Source organism: Bubalus kerabau, chromosome 14 (assembly GCF_029407905.1).
Source record: "Bubalus kerabau isolate K-KA32 ecotype Philippines breed swamp buffalo chromosome 14, PCC_UOA_SB_1v2, whole genome shotgun sequence".
Taxonomy (NCBI): Eukaryota; Metazoa; Chordata; class Mammalia; order Artiodactyla; family Bovidae; genus Bubalus; species Bubalus kerabau.
In genome coordinates this window covers 53,749,159-53,775,869 of record NC_073637.1, presented here as the reverse complement: position 1 = coordinate 53,775,869, position 26,711 = coordinate 53,749,159, and the positions used below count along the sequence as shown (strand labels likewise).

The window sequence follows — 26,711 nt, the reverse complement described above, 5'->3', positions numbered from 1 at the left end:
CCAACAGAACAAGCCTGGCCCTTCAGAAATAGTGTGGACCTAAAAGAAGAAGATATTAAGAAGAGGTGGCAAGAATACACAGAAGAACTATACAAAGAAGATCTTCATAACCCAGACCATCATGATGGTGTGATCACTCACCTACAGCCAGACAACCTGAAACGAGAAGTTAAATGGACCTTAGGAAGTATCACTATAAACAAAGCTAGTGGGGGTGATGGAATTCTACCTGAGCTAGTTGAAATCCTAAACTATGATGCTGTGAAAGTGTTCCACTCAATATGCCAGCCAATTTGGAAAACTCAGCAGCAGCCACAGGACTGGAAAAGGTCAGTTTTCATTTCAATCCCAAAGAAAGGCAATGGCAAAGAATGCTCACAATACCACACAATTGCATTCATCTCATATGCTAGTAAAGTAATGTTCAAAATTCTCTAAGCCAGGCTTCAACAATATGTGAACTGTGAACTTCCAGATGTTCAAACTTGTTTTAGAAAAGGCAGAGGAACCAGAGATCAAATTGCCAGTGTTCACTGGATCATCAAAAAAGTGCCAGAAAAAATATATTTCTTCTTTATTGACTACGCCAAAGCCTTTGACTCTGTGGATCAAAATAAACTGTGGAAAATTCTAAAAAAGGTGGGAATACCAGGCCGCCTGATATGCCTCTTGAGAAATGTGTATGCAGGTCAGGAAGCAACAGTCAGAACTGGACATGGAACAAGAGACTGGTTCCAAATAGGAAAAGGAGTACAGCAAGGCTGTATATTGCCACTCTGCTCATTTAACTTATATGCAGAGTGCATCATGAGACACTCTGGGCTGGATGAATCATAAGCTTGAATCAAGATTGGCCAGGAGAAATATCAAAAACCTCAGATATGCAGATGACACCACCCTTGTGGCAGAAAGTGAAGAAGAACTAAAGAGCCTCTTGATGAAAGTGGAAAAGGAGAGTGAAAAAGTTGGCTTAAAGCTCAATGTTCAGAAAACTAAGATCATGGCATCTGGTCCCATCACTTCATAGCAAATAGATCAGGAAACAGTGGAAACAGTGGCAGACTTTATTTGGTGTGGGTGGGGGGGGGGCTCCAAAATCACTGTAGATGGTGACTGTGGCCATGAAATTAAAAGACGCTTACTCCTTGGAAGGAAAGTTATGACCAACCTAGACAGCACATTAAAAAGCAGAGACATTACTTTGTCAACAAAGGTCCATCTAGTCAAAGCTATGGTTTTTCCAGTAGTCATGTATGGATGTCAGAGTTGGACTGTGAAGAAAGCTGAGTGCCAAAGAATTGATGCTTTTGAACTGTGGTGTTGGAGAAGACTCTTGAGAGTCCCTTGGACTACAAGGAGATCCAACTATTTGATCCTACAGGAAACCAGTCCTGAATATTAATTGGAAGGACCGATGCTGAAGCTGAAGCTTCAGTACTTTGGCCACCTGATGCAAAGTACTGACTTACTGGAAAAACCCTGAGCTGAGAAAGATTGAAGGCAGGAAAAGAAGGGGATGACAGAGGATGAGATGATTGGATGGCATCACTGACTCAATGGAAATGAGTTTGAGCAAGCTTCAGGTGTTGTTGATGGACAGGGAAGCCTGGCATGCTGCAGTCCATGATCCACAGAGTCAGACACGACTGAATAAATGAAGTGGACTATACTTGGTATGACTGCCTCTCTGTTTCTCCTACGTGCCCTTTGTTGCTATCCTTTCACCCTTTGTTGTGGAGATTGTTTTCATCCTGTTTTCTGGCTCTCTTCAGAGGAAATTATCCCATATTTAGATATATATTGTATCTGAGGGAAATGGTGCTTTCCACCATCTTGAATCTTCCACAATGGTTGCTTTTAAATTATCAAATATAAAGAAAGATATGAGAAGTTATTTTTGAAGAAAATCATAGATATTGAGGTATTAATATGTTGGTTAGTTTGGGATTAAACCAATAAAGAGTGCTCTGTGTTTGTGCTTTATGCCAGTAATTGTCTTACCAAGAGTTCAGACATGGCAATTTATGGAAGCAACCCTTCCAGTTGTATTTGTCAAAATACACAGTTATGACCTGTTAGTGCATCATAAAATTAACTTAGTGAAATGTGAACAATATTTAAAAATAGAGTACAACATGTTAAAAAAAATAGAGAAGTGCTTTCATATAGTTAGGGGAAATTATTTTTTCACACTGTGTGTGTGTGTGTAAGTGAGTGAGTAAACTGTTAAATATAATTGTGGGTTATGCTTGAAAATGCTTGAATTTTCATAGGATATTTTACAATAAATGTAAAACAACAGATCAAAAATGAATGTACTCAATCAGCTTTCAATAAAAAGAGTAAAGAAAGTAATCACTAATATATGTCCTTTAGAAAATAGATATTTTAAGTGAGAAAAAGAATAGATTAAAGTTTCATAGATTGGTTAAGAAAAACAAGGAGAAATGTCATGACCTCTGTGAAAATTCAAGTAAGTCAATAATGAAAACTAATTAAACTTAGCAAATTAGACATCTTATTGGGGGAGATAATCACCACTTTGTTCTGTAAATTATAGGTAATTACTGTCACACACAAAAAAGTTCTATCTCAATACAAGATTAATACAGAACATCTGTTCCATACTTTATAATGGATTTGGTTCATGTTATCTTAGAATAAAATACTTATGTCTTAGGGTGAGATATGTCATAGTAAGTAACCCACATGTTATACAGTACACACAATGACCTTTGCTATCTATGTGATCTGGGACAAATTATTTAGCCTCTTTATTAAATGCAGACATCAAAGTATATTTTCCTATTATGGGAATTTTTTAAATTAAATAAGTCATTAAAAGTACTGTGAATGATACCTGGCATGTTGCTAAATGTTCACTAAATGTGATTTTATTTTTCAAGTAGTTCTTGATTTTTTTCCCTCAGAAACCCATAATTTTCTTAGAGAAGGTATTCAATAAATAAAATTTGTTGATTTGAAATGAATTGATGACATTGGTTGGATGAATAAAATGACTTCCTTTGGGCAGGCGAAGGATTAGATTTAGTGATTTTTTTTTTTTCCAAGTTTATACACATAGTTTAGGGAGGGCTAGGCTTTTGACCTAGTTCTTATGACTCACAAATCAGGGCTCTTCCAGGAAGCAAGTTTAATTTACCACTGAGTAAATTTTTTAAACAACTTTGCTACTCTTGTGGTTATATTTTATGAACATAAAACCCAAAACTTGTTGGAAAATAGAATATTCTGCATCTAATCACTAGTTAACATTTTTTAAGTACCTACTAACTCTACTAAGTCGGAGAAGGCAATGGCACCCCACTCCAGTACTCTTGCCTGGCAAATCCCATGGACAGAAGAGCTTGGAAGGCTGCAGTCCATGGGGTCGCTGAGGGTCGGACACGACTGAGCGACTTCACTTTCACTTTTCACTTTCATGCATTGGAGAAGGAAATGGCAACCCACTCCAGTGTTCTTGCCTGGAGAATCCCAGGGACAGGGGAGCCTGGTGGGCTGCCGTTTATGGGGTCGCACAGAGTCGGACACGACTGAAGCGACTTAGCAGCAGCAGCAGCAACTCTACTAAGTACCCTGTGTGCATGATCTCATTTACTTCTCATAACACTGAAAAATATGTTCTTATTATCCACATTTCAGAGAAAGAAACTGAATTTCAGAGAAGTTAACTAGCTTGATGAGAGTCGTTAGTTGGCAAGTTCTAAATCAATATTTTAACTACAAATTTGACCCAGTTTTGTGGGTTCTATCACCAACCTTTTCTTAATCTAACCCAAAAAAGATATTACAAAATCTGAGACAAATTTTGATTCTTCCTATGTAGGTCCTTGCTACATACCCTTAGGAGGAGAAGCAGGATGGAGAGAAAAGGAACAGAAACCTTGCTAATTGTTCCCTGCTTTTTTGTTCATTCAGCATTATAATATTGTTTGAGTTCTGTGGTATATATGTATTTAGATAGATTACTCATTTTAGTCAAATATACAATACAACCTATAGAAATGCCCAAATAATGAATCTTCTACTAGTGTAGAGCACATTAATAAACTTTATAATAAAGAATAGCTGTGTGATCTGTGGCAATAGAGAAACACTGAAAGGAAAATCAGCTATGTAGAAAAACAAGACATACCTGAATGATAAGACAAGTAGAAAGATATGAAATGATAAGTCATTATTTAGGCATCTTTGAAAAATAAATGTATTTACAAACATCAAAAGCATATTTCAGAAAACATTTGTTTATAATTTCAATGTGTTCTGATTTATATGTTAGTTGAGACAGAATTACAGTATTTAATTGTTTTTCTTATTTCTTATATAAGTGTAGGTTTTATATAATTTATAGGTAGGAAATATTTCAGAAATCATACTTCAGCTATGAATTTTCTTTACTGCCCTTTCCCTCATGATTTCCTCACTTTTGTCTTTTTGATTATGCTTTTGCCCCAGAGATGGTTTTCACTTACCTTATTTGTATTCACTGCTGTGATGACCCAGACACATTGTGCATTGCTGTCATATTGGAATGGAAAGTTGGGAGATGTAAAGGTTCCGCTTGGTCCTTGAAGATTAGAGCCACATGTCTTCACTAAAAGAGAAATCACATTTTAAAAGCTGAGCATGTGCCACATGCAAAATCACAGCATTAAAGTATCTTGCAAGTAGACTTTAAATTCAAAATTGCACAGTAATAACCACACTGAAATATGTATAATAACATTCTAATGTGACTTATCAAAATGAGAGTGGTTTTTACATCCTGAAGTTCACAAGTCATATTTTAAACATTAACTGAAAAATAGTTATGAATAAAAGTGTGAGGCATGATAAATTGTTCTATGACTGTAAATAGGTTAGTTTAATTAGAGACAGGTCATATTAATTCAATATTGTGTTAACAAAATTCTATAAAGAGGAAGAAATAAAGCTTTGGATTGATTAAGCAATCTAAATAGTGTTTTCCTTTCTATTAAGTACACTAGGACTCATAATAGCATAATAGCATAAAACTTGTAATTGAGACATCAATATTAAAACTACTTTTTCTGTTCTTAGGACTGTGAATTGGGCCATTCAGACTGCAGAAAAAGCTACACTAAAGTAATTTTAATAAATACCCACAAAATCTGTGTTATAATATTTCTTCAGTTTTCTAACTCATCTCTCTTCTAGTTAACCAAAGAGTTACTGACCACACTGTATCTGGGGCTTGACTTCCTTCTTGAGTGCCACAAAAGTTTCTAGGTAGTATTACTTTTGATATGCAATTTTTGCCTCATTCCATTAAAATACTGCCTAAGTCATCTTTTTTTTCCCACAATACATCAAATGTAATTCACTGTATTTTTAAATCATGTACAGTTTAACATAGATTTTTCATATGTGCCGGGAGCCGGCTAGAGACATTCCACTGGTCATGAGAAATGAGGCTTGGCATACGCAAAGGCGGGATTGAGCCTCGGGAGTGCCCCCGGATATTCTCGAGCATCTTCCCCCCCAAAAACCAGAGTCTGCCTACTTTATTGCTTTGTGCTCTCACCTCTGACTTTACTGGGAGCTGTCCCCCACCACCATCTCGCTCTCTCTGTCAAAGAGCTAACTTACAGCTCCAATTAATAAAGTTCCTGGGCAATTAGGAGTGTTTAAATCCAAACCCCTCAGATGGCTCTCTAACTCACCTGACAAATTTACCCAGACACCTACAGCTATGCATACGATTGTTTACAGTCTCCCAGCCTCGAGAGGCAAGGGAAGCCTAAGATATTCAAATAGCTTAGAGCCTCTCAGAGAATTAGAAACTGTCAGAATAAAACTAGTAAAAGATTTCATTGATGAGCCAATGTTTGTTGCCAAGTTTCCACATCCCCTGAATTGTATCCTTGAATGTGTATTAATTAATATAGTTGGTATGTAGAAAAAATAAGTAGTGGCCTTGGTGTTAGTAACTTGAGACCCTTAAGGTAATAAATTCTTTCCTTTGTAAACCCATTACACATCCGCCCTATAGGAATGCAATTTTATCTTCGAAAGATGGCGCCAAACCTTAAAATAATTACTCTTAGAGAAAATAAGTCTTTGTTGATAAGTCCTTGTCAAGAGTCATAAAATGTTAATAGGCCTTCTGGCCAGAAGATGATGTAAATCACCTAAACCATTTGTATACGATAAATTTGCAGAAAAGAAACTCTGGTTTTTGATAAGCATCAAAGACTGCTGACTTTGCATCCCCTATTATCCTCTATGTGTAACTTAGGGTATATAAGCCCCTGTTGAAAATAAAGCTATGGGCCTTGCTCTCCAACGCTTGGTCTCCCCATGTCATTCTTCCCTTTAACTTCCGGCTGAGTCTCCATCTGGAGCGCGGAACCCACCATGCTTACTAATTATGCCTGGGCTTCTAAGATCCGACCTGGGAGGCCTCAGTGTCTCCTCTCCTTCGGGAGAACGGAAGGACGCCTGCGGCCTACGTAAGTGGTGCAAACTTCTTGTCTTGAAGTTTTATTGGTCTCCCGCGTAAACCAAGTTACTCAGCTTCTTTTCTCCACTGAATTTTCCTACTGACCTATCCTCATTCTATTATTCTTTATATCTCTGAATAAATAAATAAATAAATAGGTCGCCTACTCTGCCTCCCCTTCGAATACCCTGGATCAGCCGGGGCTGGACCTTGGCACATATGCACATATGACTTTAAATATAATCATTTTAAAGTTCATTTAATAGAGGTCCCCAAAGTTTTTTTGACATGTCCAAGATCTTCAACTGGTAACTAGTATAGTTAAGATTTGAGCTCAGGTCTTCCCACTCCAAGTCTTATCTTTTTATCACGAAATGTGTGTCTTCCTAGTATGTTAAAAATGTAATTTTTTACTAGGTTTTTTTTTTTTCCCTTTAGCTCATATTTTAGCATTAATCTATCTTTGACAACTTTCTGGTAATTCGACGGTTATTTTTAATCTTCTCTTGTTTGTGTCTGATTTCTATATTTTAAACAATATAAATGCTATTTTATAAAAAAAATTACTTATATTTTTTCCCTCAACATTAATTACCAATCTTTCCTTTTTTCATTTATTGCCTCCCTCCTTGTAAGTCTCTCATGCTCACTACTTCATTTTCTTCTCTCCTGTTCAATTTTAAATTTCCAATTTCTGCATTATTAATACTTTGGCTAATTTTAGGCTACCAAAGTTCTATCAAAGCCTTACAAAATTTCTGATGCCTCACAAATTTTTTTCCCAGATTTATTGAGACATATTGATATATAACATTAAGTTTAAGGTGAACAACATGAAGACTTAATTAACATCTCCATCACCTAACATATCAGCATTTGTATGTATGTGTGAATGTTTAGTGAAAATGTTTAAGATCTATTCTCTTAGTAACTTTTGAGCATGTGATACAGCATCAGTGACTACAAATCACCATACTGTACATTATACCTTCAAAAGTTTTTCATCTGATAAACTGGAAGTTCTTTCCCTTTAACCCTAGCACCTCCAGACTCACTTTTAAGAACTGCTATATGCAGAGTATATCGTGAGAAACGCTGGACTGGAAGAAACATAAGCTGGAATCAAGATTGCCGGGAGAAATATCAATAACCTCAGATATGCAGATGACACCACCCTTATGGCAGAAAGTGAGGAGAAACTCAAAAGCCTCTTGATGAAAGTGAAAGAGGAGAGTGAAAAAGTTGGCTTAAAGCTCAACATTCAGAAAACGAAGATCATGGCATCCGGTCCCATCACTTCATGGGAAATAGATGGGGAAACAGTGGAAACAGTGTCAGACTTTATTTTTCTGGGCTCCAAAATCACTGCAGATGGTGACTGCAGCCATGAAATTAAAAGATGCTTACTCCTTGGAAGGAAAGTTATAACCAACCTAGATAGCATATTCAAAAGCAGAGACATTACTTTGCCAACAAAGGTTGGGCTAGTCAAGGCTATGGTTTTTCCTGTGGTCATGTATGGATGTGAGAGTTGGACTGTGAAGAAGGCTGAGCGCCGAAGAATTGATGCTTTTGAACTGTGGTGTTGGAGAAGACTCTTGAGAGTCCCTTGGACTGCAAGGAGATCCAACCAGTCCATTCTGAAGGAGATCAGCCCTGGGATTTCTTTGGAAGGAATGATGCTAAAGCTGAAACTCCAGTACTTTGGCCACCTCATGCGAAGAGTTGACTCATTGGAAAAGACTCTGATGCTGGGAGGGATTGGGGGCAGGAGGAGAAGGGGACGACAGAGGATGAGATGGCTGGATGGCATTGCTGACTCAATGGATGTAAGTCTGAGTGAACTCCGGGAGTTGGTGATGGACAGGGAGGCCTGGCATGCTGCGATTCATGGGCTTGCAAAGAGTCGGACACGACTGAGTGACTGATCTGATCTGATTCTACCATTGGACAATTGCATTCATCTCCCATGCTTGTAGGTAATGGTTAAAATCTTGCATGCTAGGCTTCAGCATTAGAGCAACCAAGAACTTCCAGATGTCCAAGCTGGGTTTAGAAAATGAAGAGGAACCAGAGATCCAATTGCCAACATTTGCTGGATCACAGAAAAAGCAAGAGAATTCCAGAAAAACATCTACCTCTGTTTCATTGACTATGCCTTTGACTATGTGGGTCACAACGAACTGTGGAAAGCTTTCAGGAGATGGTGAGGGATAGGGAGGCCTGGCATGATGCATTCCACAGGGTCACAAAGAGTCAGACATGGCTGAGCGACTGAACAACAACATTCTACTCTCTGGTTCTGTGAGTTTGTCATTTTTACCTTCCACATTGAGATCATTATATTGCAACTTCTTTTATGTCTCCCATGTTCACTAGTCTATGTTTTCCTTCACATTCCCTCCACCCCTTTTTTTAAAACTTTAATGGAGCATAGTTGCTTTACAATGTTGTGCTAGCATCTGTTGTACAGCAAAGTGGATCAGTTGTATGTATATATATATACCTCCTCTTTTTAGACTTCCTTCCATTTAGGTCACCACAGAGCACTGAATAGAGTTCCCTGTGCTATACAATAGGTTCTCATAATTATCTATTTTATACATAGTAGTGTACAAATGTCAATCTCAATCTCCCAATTCAAATCCCATACCCAATTCATACCAATTCATAACCCTCTAAGGTTAAAACAAAATATGGATGCTCACAGTCTATGGCAGCACTCAACATTATCTCAGTAGTTCTAGGTAATGCAATAGAGTTGGAAAAATTTTGGAAAGCATTACAACATTTAAAAAAAAAACAAAAAGTATCATTTTTTAATCAAATGTGCTATTTGCCTACCTAAGCTCAAGAAAGTTAATAATGTATCTACAATTTATACTACTTTATATTTTAGTCACATAATCTGCCTTTGAAGAAAAAATGCATGTGAAAATGTAAATTCGCTTGTATAACTGTAATAGTTGGCAATTCAAATTGAAAGATCAAATTCACACAAGCAACAAAGTGAACATGTAATTTTTAAAAATATATTTGGCAAGAAAGGTAAAAGTCTTCCATAAAAAGAAGCATAAAATATTTCAGAAGGAAATGAAATAAAATCTTAAAAATAAGTACCAAGACAGGTTGTATTCTATGTAAGAACCCATATAACTGGAAAGATTGGTTGCACTCTGCATGGAAAGGCTTTTTACACAAAAATGTTAACATCCTGATTTTAGGGATTTAAAATGAATTGATACAAACTAGCTAATTTGCATATATTCTATGTATCTATGATTATCTTAATTCAGTGTTTTTGACAGTTATTTTACAATATTCTATATGTTTTAGTCATATGTCAGCTATGTTTTTAAAAAGGAAGAGAATAATAGTTAATTTATCATTTTCCAGTTTTGTTTTGGAAGTGAAATGAGCTTATATATGGAGACATTGTGAGATACTGTAAAGAGGATAACGCTGTTTCAAGTAAATGATATAAGTATAGTAGGAGAAACCAAAAAAAATCAACCGTAGCTTCTCTATCAGTATGCTGTAGTCCTATTCTTCCCTCAGGTCAAGCACATACAGTTAACTATGCTTGGAAAAACATCTACAAAAAAGGTTAAATACAATGAAATATGATTTGGTTCAACCGTAACCTTCAGGCATTTAAATTTGTGCTAGATATAATGTTTCAACTAGTTGAGCAAGACAAGCAAAAATTTTATTTTCTGGTTGAGTAAGAAAGATTCAATTCACAAGTTAAATATTATTTTTGCACACAATATACCAACTGGGTCCTGTCTACAGTTGTCTCTGAGTCTACTGAACCCTGAAGTATCTCTTTCAGTCTCTCTTCCAGAATCTTTTTTTTTTTTTGGTAATATTGAGGGACTTTGTTGATCTTGTTCCAACATATTCTCAGGATTTGAACATTTCATAAAGCTCCTTCCACTCACTTGCAATTCCTACAACACTTTGAGGATGTTTGCACTTTAAGACCTTGGTACTTGTTGTATTTCTCATTTTATATAGGTTTCTGCTCAAACAGTTCTTAATAGTCTGTTCTATCTGAATAATCTATCTAAACTTTGATTTTTAACCTTCATATACAATTGTATACATAGATATCCATATTTATGAAAAGTATATACATATACAAACGTGTACAGACACACACATATATACCACTGTTTACTGTCTCTTTTCCTTATTGGAATGATAACTTCATGAGAGCAAGGACTCGTTTTGTTCACCATGGTGTCTCCAGTGCCTAGAACAGCATGTAGCACATAGTAGATATTCATTAAACATAGGAATGAATGAATGAACCCATGACTAAAATAATGAGAGTAACAACAAAGATTTGATTTTGTTTCTGATTGGTATCTCCCCACTACTCCCCACCCTATCTGGCTTTTGGATATAGTGGCAATTTAAGCTACCACCCTTTTGTAGATATTCTCTTCCACAAATGTTTCACGAACAGCTCTGTGAACAAGTAAGTTCTACTGTCTCCTGCTCTGGGCTTCCCTGGTAGTTCAGATGATAAAGAGTCCGCCTGCAATGCAGGAGACCTGGGCTCAATTCCTGGGTAGGAAAGATCCCCTGGAGGAGGGCATGGTAACCCATTCCAGTATTCCTGCCTGGAGAATCTCCATGGACAGAGAAGCCTGGCAGGCTACAGTCAATACGATCACAAAGAATTGGACACAACTGAGCAACTAAGCATAGTCTCCTGCTCTAAGGCTGTCCCTTAGGTATGTTGAAAGATTTCTAGCAAGTAGTAATTCTTTGTTATGAGGGGTATGATATGAGAGGTATGATGTGTCTTTAACAGAATCATTAGGATGAAGTCCAAATAGCTTTGTAGTCTGTGTACCTTCACTGTCCCTGCCTCTTCTACTTACTTTGTGTTCATACTTGAGCAAATCCAAACCATCTGAATCCCATTACTTCACCTGTAAACTTAGACAGTTAAACTACATCACCCACACTCTCTGACAGGCATACAGTGACTTACAATTATATTATGCAGTTATCTCTGTGCTCTTAATGGCTTCTTCCAATAGGTGCAAAGAGGTTAGTAGAGCTTGGAAGTTATGTTGTTGTCCAATCTCAGTGATATAGCCTTATTCTTATTAAAATGGTTTGATGGCACATAAAACATGGAAAATTATGGTTTTTTTTTAGTAAAAACTCAGTGTGAATTCAGGTGTATTTGTAATATTTCTCTTCTATTTCACCTGTAGGTTAATATTGTGATCTTACCCTAGCAGAAGTATTTCCATTTATATATTTCAATATCTACAGTGATCTCTTTGCTCATTATCCAAGGATGTGACACATAGTGTTAGATTATTTCTGAGAATAATCTGACATTGGCTATGAAATAAACTATATTTTTTATGCTACACAAGAGGTGGTAGACAAAGCAGGTGATATTAATTTTAACTTTGTAGAGTTTCTACCACTTCTAGAAATTCTAACTTGTAATTTGGAAAACTGAATGTTTTAATAAGGTATGATGATGAACACATATAACAATGAATAGGCACGAACAGCCCAAACTTTGTGAGTTTCATCAAGTCAGAATGGCTTAGACTATATGAGATGTACCAACAAAAAACTTACTTTTTTAGGGTTTCTGATGGGGCCCTGTGAGGTATGATGATAAATATTGCTAGGGAAAAACCTAAAATGACTAAAACTGAATGTGTTTGGTATTTAATGATGGACAACTTCCAGTATTCAGTGAGAACTGAACATGGAGATACATGTTGTGGTTACTTCACCACATGAAAGGGAACACTCCCCAGTCTCACAGAGGTTGCTGCTGCTGCTGCTAAGTCGCTGCAGTCGTGTCCGACTCTGTGCAACCCCATAGACTGCACAGCCCATCAGGCTGCCGCATCCCTGGGATTCTCCAGGCAAGAACACTGGAGTGGGTTGTCATTTCCTTCTCCAGTGCATGAAAGTGAAACGTGAAAGTGAAGTCGCTCAGTCATGTCTGACTCTTAGCGACCCCATGGACTGCAGCCTACCAGGCTCCTCTGTCCTTGGGATTTTCCAGGCAAGAGTACTGGAGTGGGGTGCCATTGCCTTCTCCGCTCACAGAGGTAAACTACGGTAAATGTCACTCATAATTTCCTTTTAATCTGTCTCAATGAGAGCCAACCAGTCCATTCTAAAGGAGATCAGCCCTGGGTGTTCTTTGGAAGGACTGATGCTAAAGCTGAAACTCCAGTACTTTGGCTACCTCATGCGAAGAGTTGGCTCATTGGAAAAGACTCTGATGCTGGGAGGGATTGGGGGAAGGAGGAGAAGGGGACGACAGAGGATGAGATGGCTGGATGGCATCTCATCGATGGACGTGAGTTTGAGTGAACTCTGGGAGTTGGTGATGGACAGGGAGGCCTGGCATGCTATGATTCATAAGGTCACAAAGAGTCGGACATGACTGAGAGACTGAACTGAACTGAACTCAACCGAATCTGTCTTTGCCCAAACACCACCAGTGGTAACTGAACTCTGTTTTTACTATCTATGCTTTGCAACAAAGTTGATAGCTTCTGTTTTTATCATGAGATTAATTAAAGCATAAAATAGGGCTTTTATTATATTGATTTGAATTATTTATTTTCTCTCCAAAAAAGCTATCTCCTGGGACTGAGTAAGACCCAGGAGAGGAAAAAGAAAGTGGGGATAGTACTTCATTGAATAATAATTTTATAGATGTAAATTTATTTTGGATTTAATGGCAGTGAAGTAAGCATATGATACGTTATAAATAAGAAGTACTTGATGTTGGGTGCTTGAGAAAATCAGACTTATTATAGTTTTAGAAATTTTAGTAAGAATCTACCATTTAAACCTTTTTATGTCCATGACATAAACTGATATTTAGCTTATATTGTAAGCTGATAGCAACTGATACAATATAAAATAACACAATATATTGCAATAAATGATAACACAATATATAATACAATATATTGTCACAATGAAAATTAATATTTTTATTATTTACTAATCAAACACATTCCAGATCTAAAAGCACATATGATTGAACAGTTGAGAACTTTTGTCCAGAGAATGTAATCATGAGACTGTTCATTGAAAAAAAAAAGAACTTTCAAATTTAATGGATTTTTTTAGATGCTATATTTTTAACTAATTTGTGAAAGCTGAATGCTGTATGCTAATTATTCTGAAAATTCATGTATTCCAAAAACAATAAATGAGTGCATATTCTGCTTGATACAGTGCCAGAGACTGAAAGTGGCAAGGTAAAAAAGAGGGTCAAGGTCTCTGCCCTCATAGAGTTTATAGTCTAGAAGAGAAGAGAAATACTAAACTAGGAGATTGGATTTACAAGATACTATGGGCATAACCTCAGATATGCAGATGACACCACCCTTATGGAAGAAAGTGAAGAGGAACTCAAAAGCCTTTTGATGAAAGTGAAAGTGGAGAGTGAAAAAGTTGGCTTAAAGCTCAACATTCAGAAAACGAAGATCATGACATCTGGTCCCATCACCATGGGAAATAGATGGGGAAACTGTGGAAACAGTGGCAGACTTTATTTTTGGGGGCTCCAAAATCACTGCAGATGGTGATTGCAGCCATGAAATTAAAAGACACTTACTCCTTGGAAGGAAAGTTATGACCAACCTAGATAGCATATTCAAAAGCAGAGACATTACTTTGCCAACAAAGGTCTGTCTAGTCAAGGCTATGGTTTTTCCAGTGGTCATGTATGGATGTGAGAGTTGGACTGTGAAGTAAGCTGAGTGCCAAAGAACTGATGCTTTTGAACTGCGGTGTTGGAGAAGACTCTTGAGAGTCCCTTGGACTGCAAGGAGATCCAACCAGTCCATTCTAAAGGAGATCAGCCCTGGGATTTCTTTGGAAGGAATGATGCTAAAGCTGAAACTCCAGTACTTTGGCCACCTCATGTGAAGAGTTGACTCATTGGAAAAGACTCTGATGCTGGGAGGAATTGGGGGCAGGAGGAAAAGGGGATGACAGAGGATGAGATGGCTGGATGGCATCACTGACTCAATGTACATTTGGGTGGACTCTGGGAGTTGGTGATGGACAGGGAGCCCTGGCATGCTGAGATTCATAGGGTCACAAAGAGTCAGACACGACTGAGTGACTGAACTAAACTGAACTGATAAAAAAATCACTTCAACAAAAAGCAAATGGGTCAAGAAGTTTAGAAATTTCTAAATTGGAAGTTATAGGAAGTACAAAATATATATGAGTTCAAACAAAATAAATACTTTGAAAGATATGAAAAATATTTTATAAATTAAACATTAAAATGAAGGACTTTGTAAACTAGCAAATAAAATGCTCTGAAAAGAAAAAAATTGAAGAACTAATTTTTAACTGAGATCAGAAAAGATTTGCTATAAAAAAATGAATAAAGCTTGGTAGAAATTTATTATCAAAGTTGACAAAGGAAAATAGGACAAATGAGAATACCACCAGAACTAGTGTCTGTTCTCTTAACAGACATAAATAGGAATTGTGAAGTTTTCACACAGATAATAAACAGCTTTAAATAATGTACAGATAAGTGAGTTAAGTATCAGAATTTTAGTCTCTCTGCATCATATTTGGCATAGTTCTTGAAGGACAATGTTCAACTACACTTTATCTTTCTCTTGCATTCTTTCTTCCTGAGAAGGGAACTCCTAATAGTTTGGAAAGTTTCACATGAAGTTATTTTTATTATGAAGTGAAATCCTACATTAACATTTCCTCTATAACAATCTGAACCCAAAAGCGTAGATTTAAGCAATGCCTTGAAATATGGTTATAATACTTTCAATATTTCAGAATCTCATTTTGTTCTTGTTTTATTTGTTCAGTAACTATTTAATATAGTATATAATCTCATTACCTGAAAAATATAGAATTATTAAACTAAGATCTGTATTGAACTTCAAATAAATGGGTATAGAAACAGTTCTCTGAATCAGTTAATATTCTCATATTGTTGACTGTTAGTCATGAAACACACACACTCATGCATACACACATGCATCTGAAAGTGAATGATAAAACCTATTTAAACCAGTGCCTGGAACTGAATAAATAGTACTTATCCCTGAATAAGTAGTTCAGCTCAGTAACATTTAATTGGACATCCTAGTCTCCATGTCTTCATGAGATGCTGACAAAATATCAGAAGTAGAGTAACAATTAGGACTAATCGTCAAATAGATCTGAGTGTCATCTGCAGAAGAATGAAGGTCTAATTCATGTCTTCACTGAAAGGAAGCATATAAATATGGAATACTACTGAAATGAACCCAGAGCAGGGAACTGAAAAACAGAAGAGATGCTATGAAAGGGACAGAATTAAAATTAGCAAGAGGCAGACTGCACAGGATCAGATAAATCTGATTAAAACTCAGCAAATGCAATTTCTATTAAAAAGGAAAATCAAACACACAAATTTTCAAGACATAAAAGTTTTTTATTCTTTCCTAGTTCTTGGATGTTAATAATTTAATCTAGTTATGAAGGTCATATTTACATATGATATGGCCTCTCCTTGTGCTCTGTTTCCCTGCAACATCCCGTTGGTAGTAGGCTGAGAGCACACAGGGCATTGTCAGTGATTTTGATATGCGACTTATGTGAATTAATGTTTTATTATGCTTTATGATAAAAATAAAAGAAAATCCAACATAAACTAAGTTTATCAATAAGAGGGACAGATTAGGTGGTAGGATAGAATGAGATAAATTGTCATGTACAATATACATAGAAACCAGAGCGTTCTTAAGGCCATCCAGGGGGAGAAGCGGGTGGAAGAGAAATGGAAAGTTGGAAGAAAAGAAAGGAATAAGAATACGATGTGAGTAGGAAGATGGTACGTGGTGAAGAAGTCAGAGTTAAAAAAAACCCTTGAGCAACTGGTAGTACAAAGAATTTAACAGGTAAGAGTATGTAATAGTCAATTTCAAGCTGTTTGCCTACTTTTCATGTAGACAGCCCTCCTTTTCAAATTATCCATAAGATTAATTGAGCAAGTTATCACCAAGTTATCTATCACCTGTATATTCAAAACCTGTTCTTATTTGCTTGTTTAGATAAAATTAGGGACAATGTCTATTTGAATTTATATAGAATATAAGTAATTCAGAAACTTTAAGACAGAATTAACCATTTGACAGTAAGTATCCAGTTACTGTGGAGAAGGCAATGGCACCCGACTCCAGAACTCTTGCCCGGAAAATCCCATGGATGGAGGAGCCTAGCGGGCTGTAATCCATGGGGTTGCTGAGAGTCGGACACGACTGAGCGACTTCCCTTTCACTTTTCACTTTCATGCATTAGAGAAGGAAGTGGCAACCCACTCCAGTGTTCTTGCCTGGAGAATCCCAGGGACGGGGAAGCCTGGTGGGCTTCCGTCTCTGGGGTCATACAGAGTCGGACACGACTGAAGTGACTTAGCAGCAGCAGCATCCAGTTACTGTCAAGAAATTCACTGAAATCTCAGAGAAGATTTTCATTTCAGTTCAGTTCAGTTCAGTCGCTCAGTCATGTCCAGCTCTTTGCAGCCCCATAAATAGCAGTACGCCAGGCTTCCCTGTCCATCACCATCTCCCAGAATTCACTCAAACTCATGTCCATCGAGTCAGTGATGCCATCCAGCCATCTCATCCTCTGTTGTCCCCTTCTCCTCCTGCCCAATCCCTACCAGCATCAGGGTGTTTTCCAATGAGTCAACTCTTTGCATGAGGTGGCCAAAATTTAGACCTCCTTTATTTTTTAATTTTTATTTTACATTGGAGTATCATTAATTAACAATGTTTTATTAGTTTCAGGTATACAGCAAAGTGATTCAGTTATACATTACAAGTATCTATTATTTTTCCAATTCTTTTCTCACTAAAGTTATCATAAAATATTAAGCAGAGTTCCCTGTGTTATACAGTAGGTCCTTGTTGGCTATCTATTGTAAATATAATAGTGTGTGTGTCAATCCCAAAATTCCAATATATCCCTCTCCCATCCTTCCCCTAGTAACAATAAATTCATTCCCTAAGATTTTTAGTCTGTTTCTGTTTCATAAATTAGTTCATTTGTACTTTTTTTTAGATTCAGTATATAAGCAATAAATGATATTTGTCTTTCCCTGTTTTACTCAGTATGATAATCTCCAGGTCCATCCATGTTGCTGCAAATGGCATTATTTCATTCTTTTTAATGGATGAGTAATATTCTATTGTGTATATAAGCCACATCTTTTTTATCCTTTCATCTGTTGATGGACATATAGATTGTTTCCATGTCTTGGCAATTGTAAACAGTGTTGTGATAAACACTGGAGTACATGTATCCTTTTGAACTATACTTTTCTCCAGATATATGCCCAGGATTGGGATTGCTAGGCCATATGGTAACTCTTTTAGTTTTTTAGGGAACTTCCATTCTATTCTCCTTAGTGACTGCAACAATCTACATTCCCACCAAAAATGTAGGACAGTTCCCTTTTCTCTACACCCTCTCTAGCATTTACTCTTTGTAGACATTTTGATGATAGCCATTCTGACTGGTGTGAGGTCATATCTCATAGTTTTGATTTGCATTTCTCTCATAATTAGCAACATTGAGCATCTTTTCATTTGCCTCTTGGATATTTGTATATCTGGTCAAGAGAAATGTTTAGACCTCCTTTAAAAAAAGAAATTAGACTATCTGCTCTACACTTAAAAAGGCAGGAAACTTCAGTTGATGATTTGTAATTTTAAAATGCAGCATTCTCTAAGTTACTTCCATAGCTTTCACATGCTATTTTAATCTGAACTATTATTTTTTAGCTCATCCTACTAAAATTCATTCTTCCACATCCTTATTTGTATTAGAGGATTTATACTTTTTTTTTTAGTTTACCTACAAATAATTATGTTCCTCTATGTCAGCAACTATTTCTTTTATCTCTGAGTGACATGAAGTTGGCTTAGTATATAACACATAGTAAATGCTCAGAAAACATTTAAGAAACTTAATTGATGAATAGCTAAACAAAAGTAAAATATACCCAAGTATAAGAAATAAAAAGGCCGATTTTATAACTTAAATGTTTCAATTAAAATGCAAAAGAAAGAGTCAGTTCATCAAAGAAGTAGGGAAATTGGATATCACTTGTAATTCTGGACAATCCTTAAACCTAGTGAAAGGTCAAATGAATACTCTATGATGATTTATTAGAATTCATTTTAAAAGGATATTTATTCAATACCAAACATTGACTTAGAATGTTTCCATGCAAAAATGAATAAGATAAGATCCTTTCTTTATTGGATTTGAAGTCTTAAGAAGGAGTTAGATACAAACTGTTTATTTTAATTATGTATTATGAGTGATAAATAAAGGTAAGCAAGTATTTTGGGACCATAAAGTGGACAATTTTGCAACCTGGGACTTTAGAGACACTATCCTTGAGATAATGTCAGAGCTCAATCTTGAAAGGTTAAGACACATGAACTTAGATCAGAAATTCAGGATGGGCTTCCAGGCAGAGGGAAAAGGTGACACTAAATAACATGTTGTATAATAGAAAACTGCAAATAACAGAACATCTAAGATTGTTTCTAGCTGGATTCTTTAGATAGAGACAAAGAAGTACATGCCTATTTAAGGAGGGCCATAGATGACAGCCTATTGCAGTTGTTGGATCATTCACTTTTGGTCAAAATTAAGGGGATATTTGGTGATGTAGAAGAACATTTTACTTAACTGTGTCTATATTTTTAAGTTGATCAATTCAAATGCCAAATGCAGAATGGATTTAAGAAAGTAAAACTAGATGCCCAGACACAAGAATGAAAAGTCAAGTCATATACTTTTCCCCCATCAGATCAATTCAGTTCGGTCGCTCAGTCGTGTCTGACTCTTTGAGACCCCATGAACTGCAGCACGCCAGGCTTCCCTGTATATCACCAACTCCTGGGGCTTACTCAAACTCATGTCCATTGAGTCAGTGATGCCATCCAACCATCTCACCCTCTGTTCCTTTCTCCTCCCACCTTCAATCTTTCCCAGCATCAGGATCTTTTCAAATGAGTCAGTTCTTCACATCATGTGGCCTAATAAGTATTGGAGTTTCAGCTTCAGCATCAGTCCTTCCAATGAATACCCAGGACTGATTTCCTTTAGGATGGACTGGTTGGATCTCCTTGCTGTCCAAGGGACTCTCAAGAGTCTTCTCCAACACCGCAGCTCAAAAGCATCAATTCTTCAGCTCTCAGCTCTCTTTATAGTCCAACTGTCACATCCATATATAACTACTGGAAAAAACATAGCCTTGACTAGACGGACCTTTGTTGGCATAATAATGTCTCTGCTTAGTTACCCCCCATATATTTATGCTATTGTATTGGTATATAGTTCTATTTAGTTTTAACATAGTGGTCAAATATATTTATTTACTTAATTATTGACTCAGTTATTCATTCAATCAATGTTATTTATTATAGATATATGAGTCCACTCAACAGAATGAGAATTAGTGATCATATAGTTGTAAAACAGGCCTTGCCTCCCCACATACCTCACATTTTATAGAGACAACATGAAGAATCTCATTTTAAGATTAATTAAATAATCTTTTAAAATGCTACAAAAGAAAAGTACAGGTTGCCTGAGACTATATATTTGAGAGACTTACTATAGCAAGAGGAGTCAGATCATGAAGCACTCTTCTTCAAAAGACTTATTAATACAAGACAGTATTTTTTGGTATGACAAAGAAGGACAAAGCATGTGAAACAAAATCTAGGTTATATAAAATATTTTTAATTAAATATTTTTTCTTTCAAATATATCCTAAAACCAAACCAACTGTTAATATTTTCTTTGAATCCTATAAATATGTTTTCATGAATTGTTAGGTGTTACTGTGGCTATATTTTGGAGAAGGAAATGGCAACCCACTCCAGTGTTCTTGCCTGGAGAATCCCATGGACAGAGAAGCCTGGTAGGCTGCAGTCCGTGGGATCGCACAGAGTCGGACACGACTGAAGCGACTTGGCGGCGGCGGCGGTGGCTATATTTTAGCCCTGAATGTTACTGCTCAGAAATTTTTAAAGTAGTTCAAAGCAGTCTTTTTTAGCTTTACTATCTTCTGTTCCTCAATCTTTTTATTTATACCAATAGGCTTGGCAAATCCTTGGCTTTATGAAAACCCCATAACAGTCATCCAATTCCAAAAATAATGGGGCTTCATTAGAAGCCTTTTACTGCTCAACAAGTACATTATTCCTCCAAAGTGGTATCCAAGATCTTTATAAAGGAAAAAGAGAGAAAAGGAAAAAAAAAAAAGGACTGGGAGACTACTTCTTGGAATTGAGTCAGTGAATCCCAGGACATGAAAAATAATGATATACAAGAGACTATATTTCTGTATACAAAAAAAAATTATTTAAAAATACTAATAATTATTTCAAGAAACAAAATATGATTCTATAGAAGGTCAATTGTCAAGATCACTCACTGCGTTTACACAACTCATTCCTATTCCAAGGGAACTAGTAGGTGCAATGGCACTATTATATTAATCCAACTGAAAGTTCTAAAAATTAGATATAAAAATTATTATATAATATATATATAATACAAAAGTCTTGGCACAAACCTACCATAAGAGAAAGGAGAAATAATAAATTGGTCCTAAATTATGTATACATTGAATAAAAATGGAAAATTAATCTATCCTTTGCTTGCTCTATTGAAAGAAGTTGGATGAAACTTAAAAAAATCTGAGGCCCAGAAACAGGTTAACATTTCATAAGTGAAACTCTAGGAAAGAGTTTCCACAGACTGATATGTTGACAGGTAAATTATCTTAATCAAATCTTTCAAAAATGTAAATTAGTAAAAAATACAAAAGGCCAATATTTATTCAATTTTGAGGAGTGAAATATGAATGTGAAATATGAAAATTAGATATCAAATGCTGAAAGGTGTACAGTTGATCACCAGGTAATTAGGTTGGGAGTGGGGTATAAAAAGAAGGGAGTATGTGGCCATCTGCAAACATTAAAGGAGGAGACTTCTACTGAAAAATGTTTAGACACATCTGAACTAGATCAAAGATTGCAAGTTCTCCCAATTTTTCAAGGGAAGTTTATGCGAAATCTTCATTTATCCAATGTTGATAAATTTCTTTAAAATATATTGACCCATAATAGCCAAATAATCCATAAGCTAATTCTGGACCCCTTACTTATAATGTCTCAGTCACATATTCATTATTGCATGAAATTAAAACAAACAGCTTATGATTTTAATTAAACAAAGGTGGAAAACATAATTGCAAACTATTTCAATTACTAGACTGCAACAAACTGTTTTAATACTGCTAATTGAAAAACATAATTTTAAAAATTGCTTTTAAAATGAAAATCTCTTAACCATTTATTTTATTCTCCTCTTCAATTTCATTTATCAAATTACAATTTTTATTTTAGAATAATTTTATATTCATAGAAGAGATGTAGAAATCATACAGAAAGTTTCCATGTGCATCTGACTCAGTTCCTTTTAATGCTAATGCTTTGTATAACCATAATTCATTTGTCAAAAGTAAGAAAGTATCATTGGTATATTACTATTAACAAAACTCCAGACTTTATTTGCATTTCAAAAACTTTTTAAACTAATATTACTTTTTTCTATTCCAGGACCTAACCCAAGATATCACTTTATGTGAATTTATGTTTCTTTAGTCCCTTCCTGGGCTTTCCCTGGAGACTCAGTGGCAAATAATCCACCTGCCAATTCAGGAGTCCTGAGTTCAACTCCTGGGTCAGGAAAATACCCTAGAGAAGAAAATGGCAATCCATTCCAGTATTCTTGCCTGAGAAATTCCATGGACAAAGGAATCTGGAAGGCTACCATCCATGGGATCACAAAGAGTTGGACACAACTTAGCAACTAAACAATAAAAATTATCTTCCTTCAATGTCATTTTAAATTAATATTTATATTTTGCCAACTTTCCACCAATGGGGGTGTATGTGTGTGTGTAAGACAGAGAGAGAGAGGCAAAGACAGAAGGAAAGAGAGAGACAGGATGAGAGGGAAAGAGAGATCACACATGTTTTTAGCATAGAAGGTCCGTATCCAAGCATATGTTGTTGTTTGGTCGCTCAGTCATGTCCAGCTCTTTGTGAGCCCATGAACTGCAGCATGCCAGGCATCCCAATTCTTCCCCATCTCTTCGAGTTTGTTCAAACTCATGTCCATTGAGTCAGTGATGTCACCAACCATCTCATCCTCTGCCATCCCCTTCTCCTCCTGCTTTCAGTTTTTCCCAGCATCAGAGTCTTGTTCTAATGAGTTGGCTCTTTGCATCAGGTGGCCAAAGTATTGGAGTTTCAGCTTCAGCATCAGTCCTTCCAATGAATATTCAGGTTTGATCTCCTTGCAATCCAAGGGACTCTCAAGAATCTTCTCCAACACCATAATTCAAAAGCATCAGTTCTTATGTCCAGCCTTCTTTATGGTCCAACTCTCATATCCATAAATGACTACTGGAAAAAACATAGCTTTTACTAGACAGATCTTTGTCAGCAAAGTAATGTCTCTGCTTTTTAATATGCTCTCTAGGCCAGTCCTAGCTTTTCTTCCAAGGAGGAAGTGTCTTTTAATTTAATGGCTGCAGTCACCATCTGCAGTGATTTTGGAGCCCAAAAAAATAAAGTCTTTCACTGTTTTCATTGTTTCCCTATCTTTTTGCCATGAAATGATGGGACCAGATGCCTTGGCCTTCATTTTTTTGAATGTTGAGTTCCAACCTTAGACTAAATATGAGGATTAATTTCTGAGCTGACAAATCTTAGTGACTTGCAGGAAAAGGTGAAGTTAATAAGGTAATAACATGTCATGTAAGTCCTTGCTTGAATCTGTCTGTATTGCAGTATTAGTATGTTTCTATCCAAAAGAGATCTCTTTTCAAGGCCATAATTAGAAACTCAAATAAGTAAATGAATAAATGCTACAGGGTGTTTTAACTGAGACACAAGGTAATTCAGTGCTCTAGAGCATCCTCTACATTACTGACATTTTGGATTAGATAACCATTTATTTTGTTGTGGGTGCTGTCCTGTGCAATGTAATATGTTTAGCAGTATCTCTGTCTTCTACCAACTAGATACCACTAGCATTCACCCCCAAGATGTGACAGTCAAACACTGTACCCTGGGACAGACATTGCCAAAAGTCCCACAGGTGGCAAAAATTTCCCCTCTTATTAAAAACCATTGACTTAGTGGGATATCTTTTGTTTTACCTAATCTCTCTTTGATTTTTTCTCACTCATTTGTTTCTTTTTATCCTATATTTTATCAATGAATTTTGGTGAAAGAGAAATATGGAAGTAAGGCATAAAATTCAGCTTTCATTACAGTTGGAAGCTATCATAGTAAGTTGTTGAACAGAGTGTTTGGACACTCAAGAAGAAATAAAATCTTATTAATTTAAATCAAATTATTCTCCCCAGGTCTTTCCCATATCATTTATCTAGTCCTCACTCTTACATTAGGATTTAAATTGGTAATCTTCTAAGAAGCCTTTCCTGATAGCCCCAATCAGGAAATGCATCCCAGTTCATCCTGAATAGAGTGCTCTTCTCATCTTCCAATTTTTTTATAAATAATTTACTCTCTTATACTGTCTTTTTCCCCTCAGTATACTATAAGCTCCTGAGAATGATTATCACATAGTATTTCTGATTGGTCCTATAGGCAGTCAGTAAGTATTTACTAAATGAATGATACATTCAGGCAATGGGTCTTGATTGGGACACCAAACTAAGGGATTTGTCATGATAAGGAGCAGAATGAGGGTTACTGGAAATGAACAAAAGCAGTCTCCTTAGGGGAAAAAAAAAAAAAAAAAACAAGGTATAATATATCTGGAGCTGTCTGTGTGCATATGTTTTATATATTTACTTTGAGAAACTAACATCAATAACAGAATGGAATAGGATGAAATACTTAAGATAATGATATAAGTTTTTCCCTTCATAAAATTGACAACACTTGAAATGTGTTTCTTACTTGCTAAGACTCTTCCTGATCTCCTGGTGTCTAGTGAGGATGAAATTAAACACAAAGTTAGTAGAAAGAAAGAAATAATAAAGATCAGAGTATTAGAGAAGGCCTTTTACAAAGCAATCTACAGATTTAACACAATCTCTAGCAAAATATCCATAACACTTTTCATAGTTAAAGAGGAAATAATCCTAAAATTAATATGGGACAGTAAAAGATGCCAAATTGCCAAAGCTATCTTTATAAAAAAGAACTAATTTGCAGGTATCATGCTCCCAGACTATACTACAAAGTTACAGTAATCAAAACAGCATGGTACTAGCACAAAAACAGACACATAGATCAATGGAACAGAATCCATAACTCAGAAATGAACCTCCATGCCTATGATCAACCAATCTACAACAAAGGAGGAAAGAATATACAATGGAGAAAAGACAGTCTATTCAACAAGTGATTTTGGGAATAGTGGATAGCTTCATGCAAAAGAATCAAACCAGACTACTTTTTCACATCCTATACAAAAATAAATTCAAAATGAATTTAAGACTTAAATGAAAGACCAAAGGAAATCTGACCAAAAAAAACCATAGGCACTAAGCTCTTTAACAACAGTCTTTATTGATATCTTTTTGAATATGTCCCCTTAGGCAAAGGAGACAAAAGCAAAAAATAAATAAATAAATAAGCAAATGGTACTATATCATCTAAAAAGTTTTTGCACAGCAAAAGAAACTACCAACAAAAGGGAGGAACACAACCTACTGAATGAGAGAAGACATTTGCAAATTATATATCTGACAAGAGGTTAATATTCAAAATATATAAAGAACTCATACAAGTCAACATTAAAAAATCACACAATCTGATTAGAAAATGAACAAGGCCAGAAATAAACCCATGGACCTACAGTAAATTAAACTATGACAAAGGAGGCAAAAATATATACTGGAGAAAAAGAGCCTCTTAAGTGATGCTGGGAAAACTCGACAACCACATGTTAAACAGTAAGATCAGAACATTGCCTCACACTATACATAAAAATAAATGCAAAATGATTTAAAGACCTGAATGTAAGTCCTGAAGGGAACAAGGTGAACACTCTTTGATGCAGATCATGGCTTTATTTGTTGGAAACAAAACCAAAAATAAACAAAGGGGACCTAATTAAACTTAAAAGCTTTTGCACAACAAAGGAAACCACTGACCAATGAAAAGACAAACTCCAGAATGGAAGAAAATATTTCAAATGATACAACTGACAAGGGGTAATATTCAAAATATATAAATAGCTCATACAACTCGGTATCAAAGCAAAATCAAATAACTCAATCAGAAAGTGGCAATACAGTATATTAACGCATATATATGGGATTTAGAAAGATGGTAACAATAATCCTGTGTACGAGACAGCAAAGGAGACACTGATGTATAGAACAGTCTTATGGACTCTGTGGGAGAGGGAGAGGGTGGGAAGATTTGGGAGACTGGCATTGAAACATGTATAATATCATGTATGAAATGAGTCGCCAGTCCAGGTTCGATGCATGATACTGGATGCTTGGGGCTGGTGCGCTGGGACGACCCAGAGGGATGGTATGGGGAGGGAGGAGGGAGGAGGGAGGAGGGTGCAGGATGGGGAACACAGGTATACCTGTGGTGGATTCATTTCAATATTTGGCAAAACTAATACAATATTGTAAAGTTTAAAAATAAAATAAAATATAAAAAAAATAAAAATAAAATAAAGTTAAAAAAAAAAAAGAAAGAAAGTGGCAGATCACCTGAATAGACATTTCTCCAAAGAAAATACACAGATGGCTAACAGTCAAATAACAAATGTTGGTGAGGATGTGGAGAAAAGGAAGCCCTTTACACGGCTGGAGAGAATGTAAATATGTGCAGACACTACAAAAACAGTATGGAAGTTCTTCAAATAGAACTACCATAAGTGGATCCAACAATCCCATTTCTGAGTACATATTTAGAAAGAACAAAAACACTAATTCAAAACAATACATTCTTCCCAGCATAAGCTATAATAGTCAAGACATAAAACTAACCCAAATGCACAGCAACAAATGACTGAATTAAAAAAGAAATTGTATGAGCCGGTAACACTTTCATTGTTTTGATATGCATTTCTCTAATGATTACTG

General features: G+C 36.0%; 1 protein-coding gene across 3 annotated transcripts in view; it reads right to left on the bottom strand.

Moving 5' to 3' along the window:
* The window catches only part of CSMD3 (CUB and Sushi multiple domains 3), a 1,475,959-nt gene that overhangs the window by 734,019 nt on the left and 715,229 nt on the right, over positions 1 to 26,711 (bottom strand). For all 3 annotated transcript variants that reach the window (XM_055546406.1, XM_055546407.1, XM_055546408.1), the window contains one exon: positions 4,494 to 4,615. In XM_055546406.1, coding sequence (XP_055402381.1) covers positions 4,494 to 4,615 — 122 coding nt within the window. The remainder of the gene's footprint in view (positions 1 to 4,493; positions 4,616 to 26,711) is intronic.